General features: G+C 50.8%; 5 protein-coding genes across 5 annotated transcripts; 3 read left to right on the top strand and 2 right to left on the bottom strand.

Annotated features, from left to right (window-relative positions):
- Nucleotides 1–453: 453 nt before the first annotated feature.
- On the bottom strand, nucleotides 454–2,739 carry APUU_60573S (uncharacterized protein; the record flags this gene model as incomplete). Its single annotated transcript, XM_041693828.1, has 3 exons — nucleotides 454–1,421; nucleotides 1,478–1,936; nucleotides 1,998–2,739. The coding sequence occupies 3 exons, from the start codon at nucleotides 2,737–2,739 to the stop codon at nucleotides 454–456; spliced, it is 2,169 nt and encodes a 722-aa protein (XP_041559719.1).
- Nucleotides 2,740–4,168: 1,429 nt separating this feature from the next.
- Nucleotides 4,169–4,609, top strand: APUU_60572A (uncharacterized protein; the record flags this gene model as incomplete). Its single annotated transcript, XM_041693827.1, has 1 exon — nucleotides 4,169–4,609. The coding sequence occupies one exon, from the start codon at nucleotides 4,169–4,171 to the stop codon at nucleotides 4,607–4,609; it is 441 nt and encodes a 146-aa protein (XP_041559718.1).
- Nucleotides 4,610–4,808: 199 nt separating this feature from the next.
- On the top strand, nucleotides 4,809–7,022 carry APUU_60571A (phosphate-sensing transcription factor PHO4; the record flags this gene model as incomplete). Its single annotated transcript, XM_041693826.1, has 2 exons — nucleotides 4,809–5,372; nucleotides 5,454–7,022. 2 exons carry the CDS (start codon nucleotides 4,809–4,811, stop codon nucleotides 7,020–7,022), a joined length of 2,133 nt encoding a protein of 710 aa, XP_041559717.1.
- A 625-nt stretch (nucleotides 7,023–7,647) lies between these two features.
- RPC82 (putative DNA directed RNA polymerase III subunit Rpc82) lies at nucleotides 7,648–9,736 on the bottom strand (the record flags this gene model as incomplete). The annotated part of the gene is made up of 4 exons (XM_041693825.1): nucleotides 7,648–8,649; nucleotides 8,711–9,520; nucleotides 9,603–9,659; nucleotides 9,725–9,736. 4 exons carry the CDS (start codon nucleotides 9,734–9,736, stop codon nucleotides 7,648–7,650), a joined length of 1,881 nt encoding a protein of 626 aa, XP_041559716.1.
- A 468-nt stretch (nucleotides 9,737–10,204) lies between these two features.
- Nucleotides 10,205–11,802, top strand: QCR2 (ubiquinol--cytochrome-c reductase subunit 2; the record flags this gene model as incomplete). The annotated part of the gene is made up of 4 exons (XM_041693823.1): nucleotides 10,205–10,450; nucleotides 10,549–10,723; nucleotides 10,800–11,644; nucleotides 11,707–11,802. The coding sequence occupies 4 exons, from the start codon at nucleotides 10,205–10,207 to the stop codon at nucleotides 11,800–11,802; spliced, it is 1,362 nt and encodes a 453-aa protein (XP_041559715.1).
- Nucleotides 11,803–13,032: the final 1,230 nt, after the last annotated feature.

The following is a 13,032-nucleotide window of genomic DNA, read 5'->3' as shown; positions in this document are numbered from 1 at the left end:
AACAATATAGATTATTCAATTTATCTCCAAGCTCCAGATATATAACTGTCAATTTGCGCCATTCCAAGAACATTGGGGGCGAATGAGTAAGAATTTGATTTCCCATGGTTTAACCGTTTGATAGCCACGAAAGAGAAAAGAAATAGGTGAGAATGCATAGTATAGGAAAGAGGTATAGGAAGAGAGATACGAGGGAATCAATAACGCCGGGTATGAGGCTGGGTAAAGAGCCTCAAAATGCATGGTATCATATCATGCCTACCAACCGCCAGACGCCAACCCTGATGAGAATGGAAGATAGACAGGGAGTGGAAAAATGTTCGTGATCATGTGAGACATAATACCGTTAGAAGGACCGAAACGAGAGTCGCATTGCGCAAAGACCAAGATTGTTCAGATGTTGACACGAAGGTCGTCGTCGTCTAGCGGTCCTTTTTTGCTGTTGAGAATGGTCTAATCGCTGGTGCAATACCAATCAAAACGCCATTCCGAGAAACTTCGCGAAGACAAACCCCAGGTCTTCGCTAGCCAGAGAGCAAGCCCTCCAACAACGCCAAAACTGCCCACAATTTGGACAATGGCCCAGCCTCGTTGTTTGAGATCCTCAGACCACCGGACGATACCGAGCGGATCGAGGGGACTAATGCTGGCAATATGATATTGAACGCTTTGGCCATTTTGGGTCCGGACAAGAATGCCTCCATTTGGTTTGTCAGCTGGCACACCGAGTCCGCAGAAGTCAGGAGTTTGCGTGACAGGAACAAGGGAGCCATCTACGACACATTCTCCTAGTCGTTCAGTCAGCCAGACAGCTCGCTCGCCCCTTGCTAGTGCTGAATATCGTTCTCGCTCGTTTTGGAGACTTTGCTGCAGATCTGATGCCCATTTCGCCAATTGGATTTGAGCGCGCTTCTCCTCATGCCTCGAGTAATCGGATATCCGCGCCATCGTATAACTAGGTGCAAGTCCATACCGACTAGAAGAGAAAGATAAAGCATTATTCTGCAGTGGATTTTGTCGGCGGGTTGCCATTTCTCTTTGTCGCTGTGCAAGTTTGTTGGCCGCCGAATGACGGATCCAGGCGATATTTTCACGGTCAAAAATTACGTGGACCAAAGGTGCAAGGTCGGAGGCAACCAGCGGCTGTACGTAGTCAGGGCTCATCAATGTACTAGCATCCATGATGGAGTCATCAATTGACTTTGCCGACGAAACAGGGAAAGGAGGCTCATCAATATCCGAAGATGTCTCTCCAAGAAGGTGGAAAGGCTTCAGGGAAGCTGCTCTAGCTTCCTCGTGAAATGCATATTTGAGGTTTAATATTTGATCTGAAGTCAATAAGTCTGACTTGGATATGAGGGGGATCACATTAGTCCAGGAGCTAAGCTTGCTGATACACTCTATGTCAGAATGAAGTGTATCTAGAACCGTGAGTCAATGAAATCTAATTCATCGTTTAGAGGGGTGGGATACGTACCCTTTGATATGAAATATAAAATGGCGTCAACCTGAGACCCTCCATTACCTGCCAGCATGTTTTGGAAGTCGGTATTCGAAGAATCAAGGGCTGAGGCGGCGCGGAGAAGCTGTTGGCTGATATATTGGATAATGACGTCGACCTGCCCGGTCTGATTTAACCGGCTCCCCTGTATATCGACAAAGCAAATATTGCGCTCGAGGACAACTTCGCCTGAGCTTTTCTGTCTTCGAAGGACACGAGAGTTTTCGAGATCTGACCACCAACTGGGATAAGGCTTCGAGCTAGCGTAGATCTCAGAAATGTATGTGGAGACGTGGGTTGCCCGAGGTGAGGTGCGGGGTGATCCACCGTGATGCGAAAGAGACAGGGCAGAGGATGATTCACCAAATGGGTCAACATGGACAATGTCTTCGCAAACCTGTACGATGGACTTGATGAGGGACGTTTTGCCAGAGCCTTGTTAGGTGTCAGCCGGTCAGTTCTCAAACATCAAACGCCTGTCCATGTGTACTCTTACCAGATGACCCCGCCAAAAGTAGTTTCATCCGGCCAAGTGCTCTGCCTTTGTCAGTAAATGGTCTTCGATCAGGCATTGTGATGCTCGGCATAATCAGTTGTGACATGGTGTCGGAACTCGCGTTGAGCGTGGGACGAGAGTCCTCATCTTCTTCACCGGAAGCAACAGCCTGACTGCTGAGATCATCTGTAATAGAGATTTCATCGAGGTGTCTCGTGGATTGGTTGGTGATTGACTTGGGGCTGCTTGGAAGGGAGGATGGTTCGTCGGGGTTCAAAAGATTCAGCGGAGTTAAAGGCCGAGGCGATGTGAAGTTAGATAAAGCAAACGGCGCATCCAGCTTCTTGTGGTGAGTAGAATCGAAATCCCTGATAGTTGAGCTTTGATGTGTCTCTGGGAACGCATAACCGGGATCCTCCTCCAAATTGTTGCTCCATTGTTGAGGGGTTGCAGGCGAGGCTGAAACGGAGACGGGCTTGCTGACAGACGGGGAGTCCAGCTCCGGAAGCGAAGCAGTTACGCCCGAAGCACCGGAGATCGATTCATCGAAGCTCTGTACCCCGTACATACTATCTCTTGGATCATCAGATTCAACCGGGGAGAGCTCGGAGCCATCGGGGTGCGGACTGCGGGAGAGAAAGAAAGTAGATGGAGTAGTACTGCGGGGATCAATCCACTGCTGTTGTTCAACGGAGTGCTTGCGAGAGCGCGAAAGAGCGGCGTCTGGGACAGGTGGTCTCATGGTGAATTAAAGGCCGTACCCACAGGTGTTAAACAGAAGATGCAAGGCGAAGGGGATAGAGACATTGAAGAGATGGAGTCAATGTTGGTGATGAAGAGTGAAGTCCAAGTGGTGGGTTTGTCTGGTATTGTCAGATGTGGTCACGTTCCTGGATAACCCCTCCCAGACCCCCGCATTCTTACGGTCACAGCAATACGTATGAGGGTGGGCTGACAGACTACATATCTGATGATCCTCTCATTCTCTGCTGGACCAGGTTTGGCCGGGATTGCTGTTTCAGTGTCTACTGACCTACTTCGGAGGAGCATCGGATGAGGTCGATGCCCAAGACTGCTTAAGACTGCTTGTGCTTGACCGTCGCATGGGATTAATATTCTCCGACTTCGCAGGCTCCAGTCTGATCTCACACTGTAGTGCTACTACCCCTTCCGACTTAGCGTTGATGTCGGTTCTTCCAACCGACAAGCTCTTTGAGCTCCCTCAGTGGCTGAATCATGCAATATCAATTTGGAGGGATCTCTAGCACGATAGCAAATGAGGGGCCGTGTTCGCTTGTCTTGAGTGCTAGTGCCAATCAACTGTTTTTCACGCCCAGCTGAGATTTTCGGCTGAGATTTTACATGCGCCCGTCCAGAGAGGTGGCCACTCTGCTCTCAACATGGGGACTAGCCTTTTCTCTCATGAATGGAATGGTGCTGTTTGATGTGAATTTTAGTACGTATTGTGGCTGGCGACGACTTCGAGCCCTGTCGGTGCAGGGTTCCGCAACTAGCAAAAGATCGGCCAGAAGGATTTAGTAACTCTGATCACTGGGTTCGACCAGAAGCACTGGGCGAGGTGTTGCCATGATCAATGGGGGAGTTAACTACAAGCTGCAGTCTGTGTAATCTGAGAAAGTCGTTGACCGTTTGGAGAGAGTCCCGACTCCCCAGCTCCCCAGCGCGAGTGTGCCCCCCATCGTGAGCGCAGCCCAGCCGATGGCAAGATTTAAAAAATTAAACCTCTTAGCGCAACTGCCGCCAGGAAAAGCGCCCTAGAAGGTTCCGCAGCAGCAGAGAAGGCCGCGACGCTGCAAAAAAGGACTCCAACCTAAATAATATTGCATGCTCTGTTTCACTTCTCCCCATTTCAAGCATCTGCAATACTTCCGCTGAGACGAGAGGATAAAAAATTCAGTAAGCCTGATTCGCCACAGCTGCTGGAGCGAATCGGGCCAGCCGAGTAGAATTCCAACAGTCGAGCTCTCCCGAATGGGACCCATCATGGCCCATGGGTGGGGAGGAGGCTAGAGACCAGAACCTGCGAGGTTGCCAGAAGCGACTGCCCGGTCGGCTCCGTGCCTAGGGTAGGTTTTGAATCATGAAGCCGAAGTCTGCCATTTTGGAGAGACCGTCAAGCCGCCGACAATCCCAGCGAAGATCTAAATCAGATGCGCAGTCGTGGGCGACCAATGGAAGGCAAACAAGATAAAAGACAATTTATGAGTGTAGGACCAGGATTGAATCGTCTATTCCCAGTGGAGCAGGTGGTAACTGAACCTGGGACTGTGGGCGCAGTAGCGATTAAGCGTTCGAAGTTAGAGCCGGGCGTTCTCGCTCGTGTTCGACTCCGTTGCGACTTTGGCTCCCACTCCAACCCTCATCCTACCTCTCCTACCTGGCCTTCCCCACGCTCTGTCGCTCTCTCGCTTCGTTCCTCGGAGGGTCTTTTATTATCGCCTGGAACATATCAGCCCGGCTTCTGCTGTCTGATTATTCTCCTCGCTTGTGGACTGTCTATACTATATCCACCATGCTCTTCTGCGTTGCTTGACACCTACTCCCTCACCCTCATCCATTCGCTCATTGTTATATTCAATTGCTGGGGCTAGAAACTAGCATTCGGCGCCTTTCTCCCCTGCTTACCGTCGCTGTTTCTTCAAACTCTGTCTCGACCCGAACTACTTCCACCACTACTTATATCTCCGACCTGCGTTACCGTACTCAAATAGTACAACAGCAGTGGGGAAAGGGAAACCCACCAGCGCTGAAACCAAGCACAAGTTCTCGCACTCAAACGAACCTTCTGCCATGGAGCAAGAAGATCCCTCAATGTCCTGGTCGGACATGCCTGCACCCGCCGAAGATGAGTTCAGTAATTTCCTTGAGTTTGGAATGCAGTTCCCGGATCTGGAGGGGCAGCACGGACCGACTGATCACCTCCCTTCTCGCTCCGTCGCTCACCAAGTTGCGATGGCCACCTCAACCGCACCACCCCAGCAACAGCAGATGATGTGCATGGATCCAAATGGTGTTGCCGATCAATCGCAATCTTACCCCCGCATGATGGGCGATTTCCCTGTCGAACTGCCTGGCCATGGGCAACAAGGAGTACCGCATAGCTCGTCCTACTCGAATGGCCCAATGACACCGGCGTATTATGCCCAAAAACCCCAAATGTTCCACGCCTCTCAACAACAACAGCAACAGCAACAGTCGCAGTCAACCTCTCAGACTTATGTTCCGCAGGGCCAGATGATGATTCCGCCGACTCCCAACAGTATTGAGCTTCAGGGCAATGCAGCACCCTACTCCCAGCGCGTGGGTGATAACTCGGAGATGTACGATCGATATTCTCGCATGATGGAGGAACAGGTATGCGCGAATCAAAGTCCCTTATCCTTCTTGATATTCTAAACCTCAGTCGCTAATGCGTTTTTACCTGCTCTCTTCTAGGCCCTCTACACCCCTCTTGTTTCTCCCGCTATGACGCCTCTAGAATCTCAATTCAGACAGCCCGAGTATACCATCCCTGGAGAATACTTCAGTCCTCTTAGTTCACCTGCGATCGAGGCCCAAAATACCAATTCGAACGGTTTCCCCATTCATTCTGGTCCGCTCACTGAAGTGAACTTTGTCCATTCGCCCGTCGATAATGGCTTTCATTTATCATCTGCTCCATCTTCGCCTGGTGTGGCGCGCAAGCAAAGGCGGCGGCCGTCGGCCGCCAGTAAAACTTTCATCTCTCGGGCTAAGAAACAGCAATCTCCTTCGGTGCGACCCATGCGGACGAAATCTCGCTTGACGGATGAGGTCATGAATTCCCTTACAGAAGGCCAAGTGAACCCTACATCGCAAACCCAAAACGGCAATGGACCCCCCTATGGCAGCGCTGAGAGCTCTGGCCAGGATTCAGTGTCTCCTGAGCCACTCTCTGAGCCATTAATGCCACCACCGGCGCTACCACCGGCCCGGAAGTCACCCGCAATTACTCCGCATACCCGTCAACAGCAGAACAGCAGCGAGCCAGCGACGCCGGCGATGCTGATGCGCATTCAACGGTCGCCACATGTTCGCACCGTGTCGGACCATAACCTAACTCCCACCCAACCACCCGTGACTGAACACCATGACGATGTCATGGAGGATGTTGTTCTCCCTGAGGCAGCAACTCCGTCTGCGCAGCTCTTCCGGCCCCAAATGTCTCGCATAGACACGACCAGTACAACGTCTCCAAGCATATCAGCTAATGGTACGACGCAATCGGAGTCTCATCAAGCCGGGGTTTCAGAAAAAAATCCAGCCTCTGTCGCGCCTAGCCCCCGTTCGATTGCCATGCCCTCTCCTAGTGGCCCAGTTGCGAGGAAATCAGAAACCCCGAAGCTCGGGCCCGTGAACAGAAAGCGGCAAAGTCTTAGTTCAGCGCACCCCAGTCCTAGCCTGCGGCCTAAAATTAGCCCCAACATACAGCCATTGGTGTCCGGTGATACACCATCGACGCTTCTTGCCGGTTTGAAGTCGAACTATCAGCAAATAATAGACGGCACCCTTCTTCCTGGTGTCTCTTACCCCGAAACTTTGGCTGAGAACCTAAGCTCAAAGCGAACGAATCACAAGCTTGCAGAGCAGGGACGACGGAATCGCATAAACAACGCTCTCAAAGAGATTGAAACTCTCATTCCGGCTGCTTATGTGCAAATAAAACAAAGTAAGGAAGCAGCAGCTCTCAACGGGAAGCCTGACAAGGAGAAAGAAAAGGCCGGAAACCAATCGATCAGCAAAGCTAGCACAGTGGAGATGGCCATTGACTATATAAAATCACTCAAAGCGGAACTCGACGCAACGAAGACGAAACTCGCAGCTGCTGAGGCCAAATTGGGAACGGGTCAAAGCACCGAGGATGCCAAGGACAGGACAAACGGTGTACCAAATGGGTCAACAACGTCCCCCAACGATCCCAAGACGGCCAAACACAACTTCGAGCAGGACAACGCTCAGGCTTCAGCTATAGAGCCGTCATCATAAAGGCCAACTTTACTCAGTCATGGCCTCCACATCGTGGGTTGTGTTTACGTGGTATTCTTTATGAGAGATGGCTTGAACGCGATATGTAGACGGGCAGAGTGAGTGGGGTGAAAATTTGGTGTACCATGAGACAATTATAGTTTTTTTTTTTTTTGTACGTATCTGGTCTGGTTAGGGAGGTTTTCTGATTTTGCTCGTTGATTCCCCTCATATTGTTTTCTCGGATTCGCAACTGGTGGGACGTCGTGGTTTGATTACTGGTGTTCATGGTTCAAGCATAATGTCTATCCGTTCTCATCTTCGACTGTTGTTTGATTTTCACCTTTGTTTCTTTTCCCCCACCCACCATTCTTGGTGACCTAGTGCTACCTTGTTATAGCCCAATATACTGATAGGGCCTTGCATTTGGACAATTATCTATTCAATTCACTATCCCTGGGTTTATTCCCATGTATTTAACTTTCCCGTTTTATTTTAGACCCAAGAATGGCTATTCATAGTGGCCGTCTAGACGACTGGCATTTCCCTAAACACAGGGTAAAGATACATAAGTCAGAAAGGAAACTTTTTTTCAATATTCTCATTGCTCGTTACTCCATTCCAAATTCCAGAGAGCTATGCCAACTCAATAATCCCGCACCACAGCAACCATGTCATCCAACCGCGCAACTTCCCCAAGCAGCAACGATTCCTTGGCTCTCCATTCACGCAGCCTCTCCAATTCTCCCTCGGAAAGGTATAGTTCTTCGTTGCCCTTAACGTCGCTGCGTTCCGTTTTTTCGAGGAAATCCTTCAGTCGTCCGCGCTCAAATCTTAGTCGTTGCAGGCATCGTGACATTGATTTGTATGTGTCCTGCAGGATACTGTTGCGGATGCGGTCTGGATCGTAGAACCAGAGGTAGATAGTGCGTGAAGGCTGGCGTTGTGCGTCACGGGGAACTTCCTGGAGATCGACAAAGCCCCCTGTCTGCATGGATGCGAGGACCTGGCGGAGGTCTTTGAAGGGCAAGAGACTGATTTCTTGGAGGCGCTTTTCGTCCAGTTTTCCCTTTGCCTGGAGGACGCGGAGGACGCGGAGGGCAACGTCGCCATAGCGGGCTTCGACAATGCGTTCGAGTTCGAGGTGGCGGAGTTTGCGGGCTAGGTGACGGAACTCGACGGTCCAGGTTATTATGCCGCCATTTAAACGCTTGGAGGTGAGGTTAAGGGGTGGTTGAGCGAGAAGGCAGAGGTGTTGGTCTATTTCAAAGGTGCGGCTCCCATTGGTGCCATCATCGTCGCCATCATCGTCACCATTTACGGTGTCATCCAACGGGCGTTTACCGAGTCGATTGTTCGTAGAGGTTTCTGTGGGCCCTAGGGACCCTGTGAGGTCAAGGTATGGGTCGATATCCTGGGCAAGGGCGCTCAAGGGGATGGACACTGAGTATTGTTCGCCTTCTTCGCCTTCACGAGGAATCTCAACTGTATCCCGACATTTGGTGGTTTGGTATTCAATGCGGCGGAGGAGGTAGTCATATACCTGTGCTGTTTCTGGCGGCGCGTCACGCTCAGCAAATTCCAGGAAGCGCCGGTTTCGAAGAGCAACATCCAGCTTTTCATAGTTCACCCGGACTGTTAATGAGGACTGGTGGACGTAGTGTCAGATTTGTTGCAACCAAGTTGTAAGGATGAGATTGCGGCCATACCTCCATGGGGACTTCGTCGTCCAACCATTCATTCTCTTCCTCCTCTCCACCTCCGAGATCGTCGTAGTCAAATCGCCCCTTCTTATTATCAAGATCGTCTATAACTCCATTGGGGCATTTCCGTTTGACCCCCCGGGGTACTCCATTAACGACCAATCCACGTGTGAGGTCCCCGTCCAGCTTTTCTCTGAGCATTTCGGCCGTCTTTTCTAACACATACTCTTCCAGTTTTTTCCCCTTCAGGCCTTGCGCCGAATCTCCTGCTCTTATTTGCCGTTCAATAGCCAGGATATTATCATCGTGGCTTTGAAAGTGTGCTTCCCGAACACGAACAATATATCCATGCCCAGCTAGAGCCTTCAGTGTTGGGTGGAGAAGTGCTGGCTGCTCTGAAGCATGCTCGCCATTTGCCCCGTTCACTTCCGTTTCTTCTTCCACCAGGTCCTCTTGTTCCGCATTGACCCCATTTGTTTTTGGGGAGTCGGGTCGTAACTCCGGTAGAGTCTCGAGGTGATTTACTTGGGCATGACCGAGGTACATGATCGTCGACATGACAGTAGCGGCGTATTTGCCTAGTCGATCTTCGACAAGTTCCAATATTTTCCCAGACCTGGTAAGGTAGTATGCCGCATGTATATTCGCACTGTAATAGGTAACGCCGCCTTCTTCGACGGCAGTATAGAAGTACACGAGATGGTGCTGGATCATGGCAACGAGCGCCGCGCGGACCCGGCTTTCGGAAAGGTGGGTGAAATTTAGCAGTCGCTGTAGAGTGAGTCGTTCATAGCGATGCAGAGTCGAGAATAGGCGCTGCCATTTTCAAAAAGTCCAAGGTCAGCCAACACTGCCATCCTACTACAGGCAAACCCTTGAGTCGCCGAATTCAACATACACCAAAGAGCTCGCCAAAATTATCTTCGACTAGGAGCATGCAGAGCTCCGCAGCATACTGTCATCCGCATTGTCAGCACATGCAGAAAGTCTCTTGTATCTAAACTGCGTAATTTCGCATACCTGCGAAGCCATCTTTTAGTCTTCTAGAGAATCCTCCAGCTTCAATTCCCTAGAAGGAGCACGGTGGTCACCGCGAGAAGGTCATGGGGAGATTGTGTGAAAATGAGAAATTCAGCCAAGTAGAATTCTTAGCAATTCGCGAGTCTCAGCTGCTTTCCAGGTTCAAGTTGCTGTCTTGTCATCTTTTTTTCTCTTATCGCAGCTCTCCACGACTCACGTGCGATTGCGGTCACCTGATGTCATATGATCAGGAGTACCGGTTCCGCCCGCGCTCGCAATTCGGACCAATCAGAAAACGAGTAATCACAACGCCGGCATCAACTTGAAGCTTTTCAGACGTCGTCAAACCACCAGCCAGCAGAGAGCCGTCTTCTCCCCCCCCTCCCACCTCCCATCTACCACCACCACCCTTCCAATTGCTGTCGAGCCTTCACCGGCTTCCTACGCTCCTCTCCTCCTGATTGTCTTCCCACACATGCGATGATGCTGTCGCGGTCCGCCATCAGTCGAAATGCGCCCCGTGCGCTCCAGAGTGCTAGCCGTCGGGGCATGGCGTCTGCCGCTCCTCAAGGCCTCCAGTACGACGTTTCCGAGTCTGCTGGCGTGAAGGTTGCGAACAGAGAGCCTGCCGGTGTCACTGGTACCCTCGCTTTGGTTGCGAAGGCTGGTTCCCGCTATGAGCCTTTCCCTGGTTTCTCCGATGCCCTTGAGCTCTTTGCTTTCCAGGTTTGTCACCACACCTCAATTGCTGGTCTCACAGCTTTCCCACAAAATTTCTGGATGAACTGTAACGTGCTAAATCGTTTCTTTTAATCAATTGACAGTCTACGCTCAAACGTTCGGCGCTGCGGATCACTCGGGAGGTTGAGCTGCTGGGTGGTGAATTCTCCTCGACACATTCCCGGGAGAACATCGTTCTCAAGACCAAATTCCTTGCAAACGACCTTCCATACTTTGTGGAGTTGTTGGCGGAAGTTGCTTCCCAGACCAAGTTCCCTGGTAAGTCTCTTACACCGAGGAGGCAGCTGGTGAAAACTTGGTATTCGAATTGCTAACGAGCCTTATATTTCCAAAGGCTACGAGCTCGACGAAGTTGTCTCCAAGCTCCTCAAACTTAGACAGGTCGCTATCGCCAATGACCCTGAGGCCATCGCTGTCGATGCTGCTCACGGTGTTGCCTTCCACCAGGGCCTCGGTAACAGCATCTCACCCTCCGCCCATGTCCCGTACGAAAAGACCCTCTCCGCCGAGGCCATTGCTGAGTTCGCAAAGAACGCCTACGCCAAGTCCAACATTGCCCTCGTCGGTAGCGGTGTCAGTTCTTCGGAGCTCTCGAAGTGGGTTGGTGACTTTTTCAAGGGTCTGCCCAGTGCCGGCAACTTGAAGTCCGACGCCGCTTCCACCTACTACGGTGGTGAGCAGCGTATCTCAACCAAGGCTGGCAACTCCGTTGTGATTGCTTTCCCCGGTAGTGGTGCCTTTGGCACCGCTGCCTACAAGCCCGCTGCTTCCGTTCTCGCTGCCCTCCTCGGCGGTGAGTCCTCCATCAAGTGGACACCCGGCTTCTCGCTCCTCAGCCAGGCTACCCAGGGCTTCTCGCAACTCGGCGTCTCAACCAAGAACTTCTCCTACTCTGATGCTGGTCTCCTCGCCGTCTCTCTCAATGGTAAGGCCGACCAGGTCGCCTCCGCCGGCAAGAGTGTTGTCGATGTTCTGAAGAAGGCCGCCGCTGGTGAAATCCCCGCCGATGAGATCAAGAAGGCCTCCGCCCTTGCCAAGTTCCGCGCTCTCGAGTCTGCCCAGACCCTTGAGACCGGCCTCGAGCTTACTGGCTCCGGCCTTATCAATGGTAGCAAGCCCTACCAGATCGCTGAGGTTGCCCAGAGTATTGACAGCGTCACCGAGGCGCAGGTTAAGGATGTAAGTCTTTTATCTCTCCAAAACATGTCCTAATATAAACTTAAACTAATGTTTTTATCCAGGCCGCCAAGTCCTTCCTCTCTGGCAAGGCCTCCGTCGCTTCCGTCGGTGACCTATCCCAGCTCCCCTACGCCTCCGATCTGGGTCTGACTGTTTAAACACCCTCGCACACCGACCCACAATTGACTCAAAAACCAATGTACACAATACATGCTAGACTGTCCCGGGACAAAAGAACCAGAACCTGAGCGCCGAATCTTTCATGTGTCTAGATAAATCTCCGCAGATATCTTTTCCCCTTGTTTTCCTTTTATCCATTGTCGACTTTTCTTTTTTGTGATAAGTTGTTGTGGCTGTAGCTGTGTGACTGTAATACAATCGAATCTGTATTCTTATGTTATATTCGCTACGCATCAATTCTATAGAGCTTTTATAAACTACTCATCCAAAGTTGCTAGTAACAAATCGACACGAGGGTGCCATATGGGCTTGTGGTTTACAACTTTCAGCCAGCAGAGCCTGTTCTAATATCATGCTACCCTGTTCTTGGGTTTGTTCAGGAGCCGTTCCTGCATTTAGACATACCATTGTAATGCACACCAATGGCGCAGAATCTGGGAACCGATTGCCTGTTGTCTGCACGATTCAGAGCCAGCGAGATTCAAAACAAGAGGCCAGGCGATCATTTTCGCGTACTTCCCACGGCCAATAAATCTGGGGGAAATATGAAATGAAGTATATCTGTCCCCGCAACCTGTTCTGTTTTAAAAAAAAAAAACCCCATGAAGTGCAAATTGTAAGTAGTATCTTAGTAAATATTGGGTCCAGCCACCCCTATAATGACTATAGTGATTCGTTGTGTAGGAGTGCCCAGTTCCTTCATTTACATCTCTAATTCAACCTTCAGTAAATCTCTATATAGTCCTGTTTACGTGAGGGATGGGGATCGAGTTAATAGCACTGGTGCATCTTGAGCCTAATCAAAAAAGCTACATCCGAACCATTGCTAGCAACCTTTTCCCATACAAAAAACCATATTTATACTTACAGGGGTTACTAACGTACCAGGGAGTCCTAGAGCCGCTACAGCTCCATACACGCAGTAGCTGCCCTTGATGCAGTCCTTCATCGCCAGCACCGCCGCAGGGCGTCGCCAGCAATGGTTAGTAGAGATACCTATTCCCAGGCCTTGGGCTTTGCTATCGCCTTCCTCATTATATAATACTCAATCGTTTCTTGCCGAACAAAGGCGATGTAGGCCACTTGCGCCTAGGCATTTTCTTGTTATTCAATGATCAGGCTTTGAATCTCGTCACGCATACCATGTTACAACTGCTCACAGGTCAACACCAGTCTGCCGTAGCAGTTTGAGATGGTAACTCAGTGAC

The sequence above is a fragment of the Aspergillus puulaauensis genome, chromosome 6 (assembly GCF_016861865.1).
Source record: "Aspergillus puulaauensis MK2 DNA, chromosome 6, nearly complete sequence".
Classification (NCBI taxonomy): domain Eukaryota; kingdom Fungi; phylum Ascomycota; class Eurotiomycetes; order Eurotiales; family Aspergillaceae; genus Aspergillus; species Aspergillus puulaauensis.
This window is presented reverse-complemented; position numbering and strand designations above follow the sequence as displayed.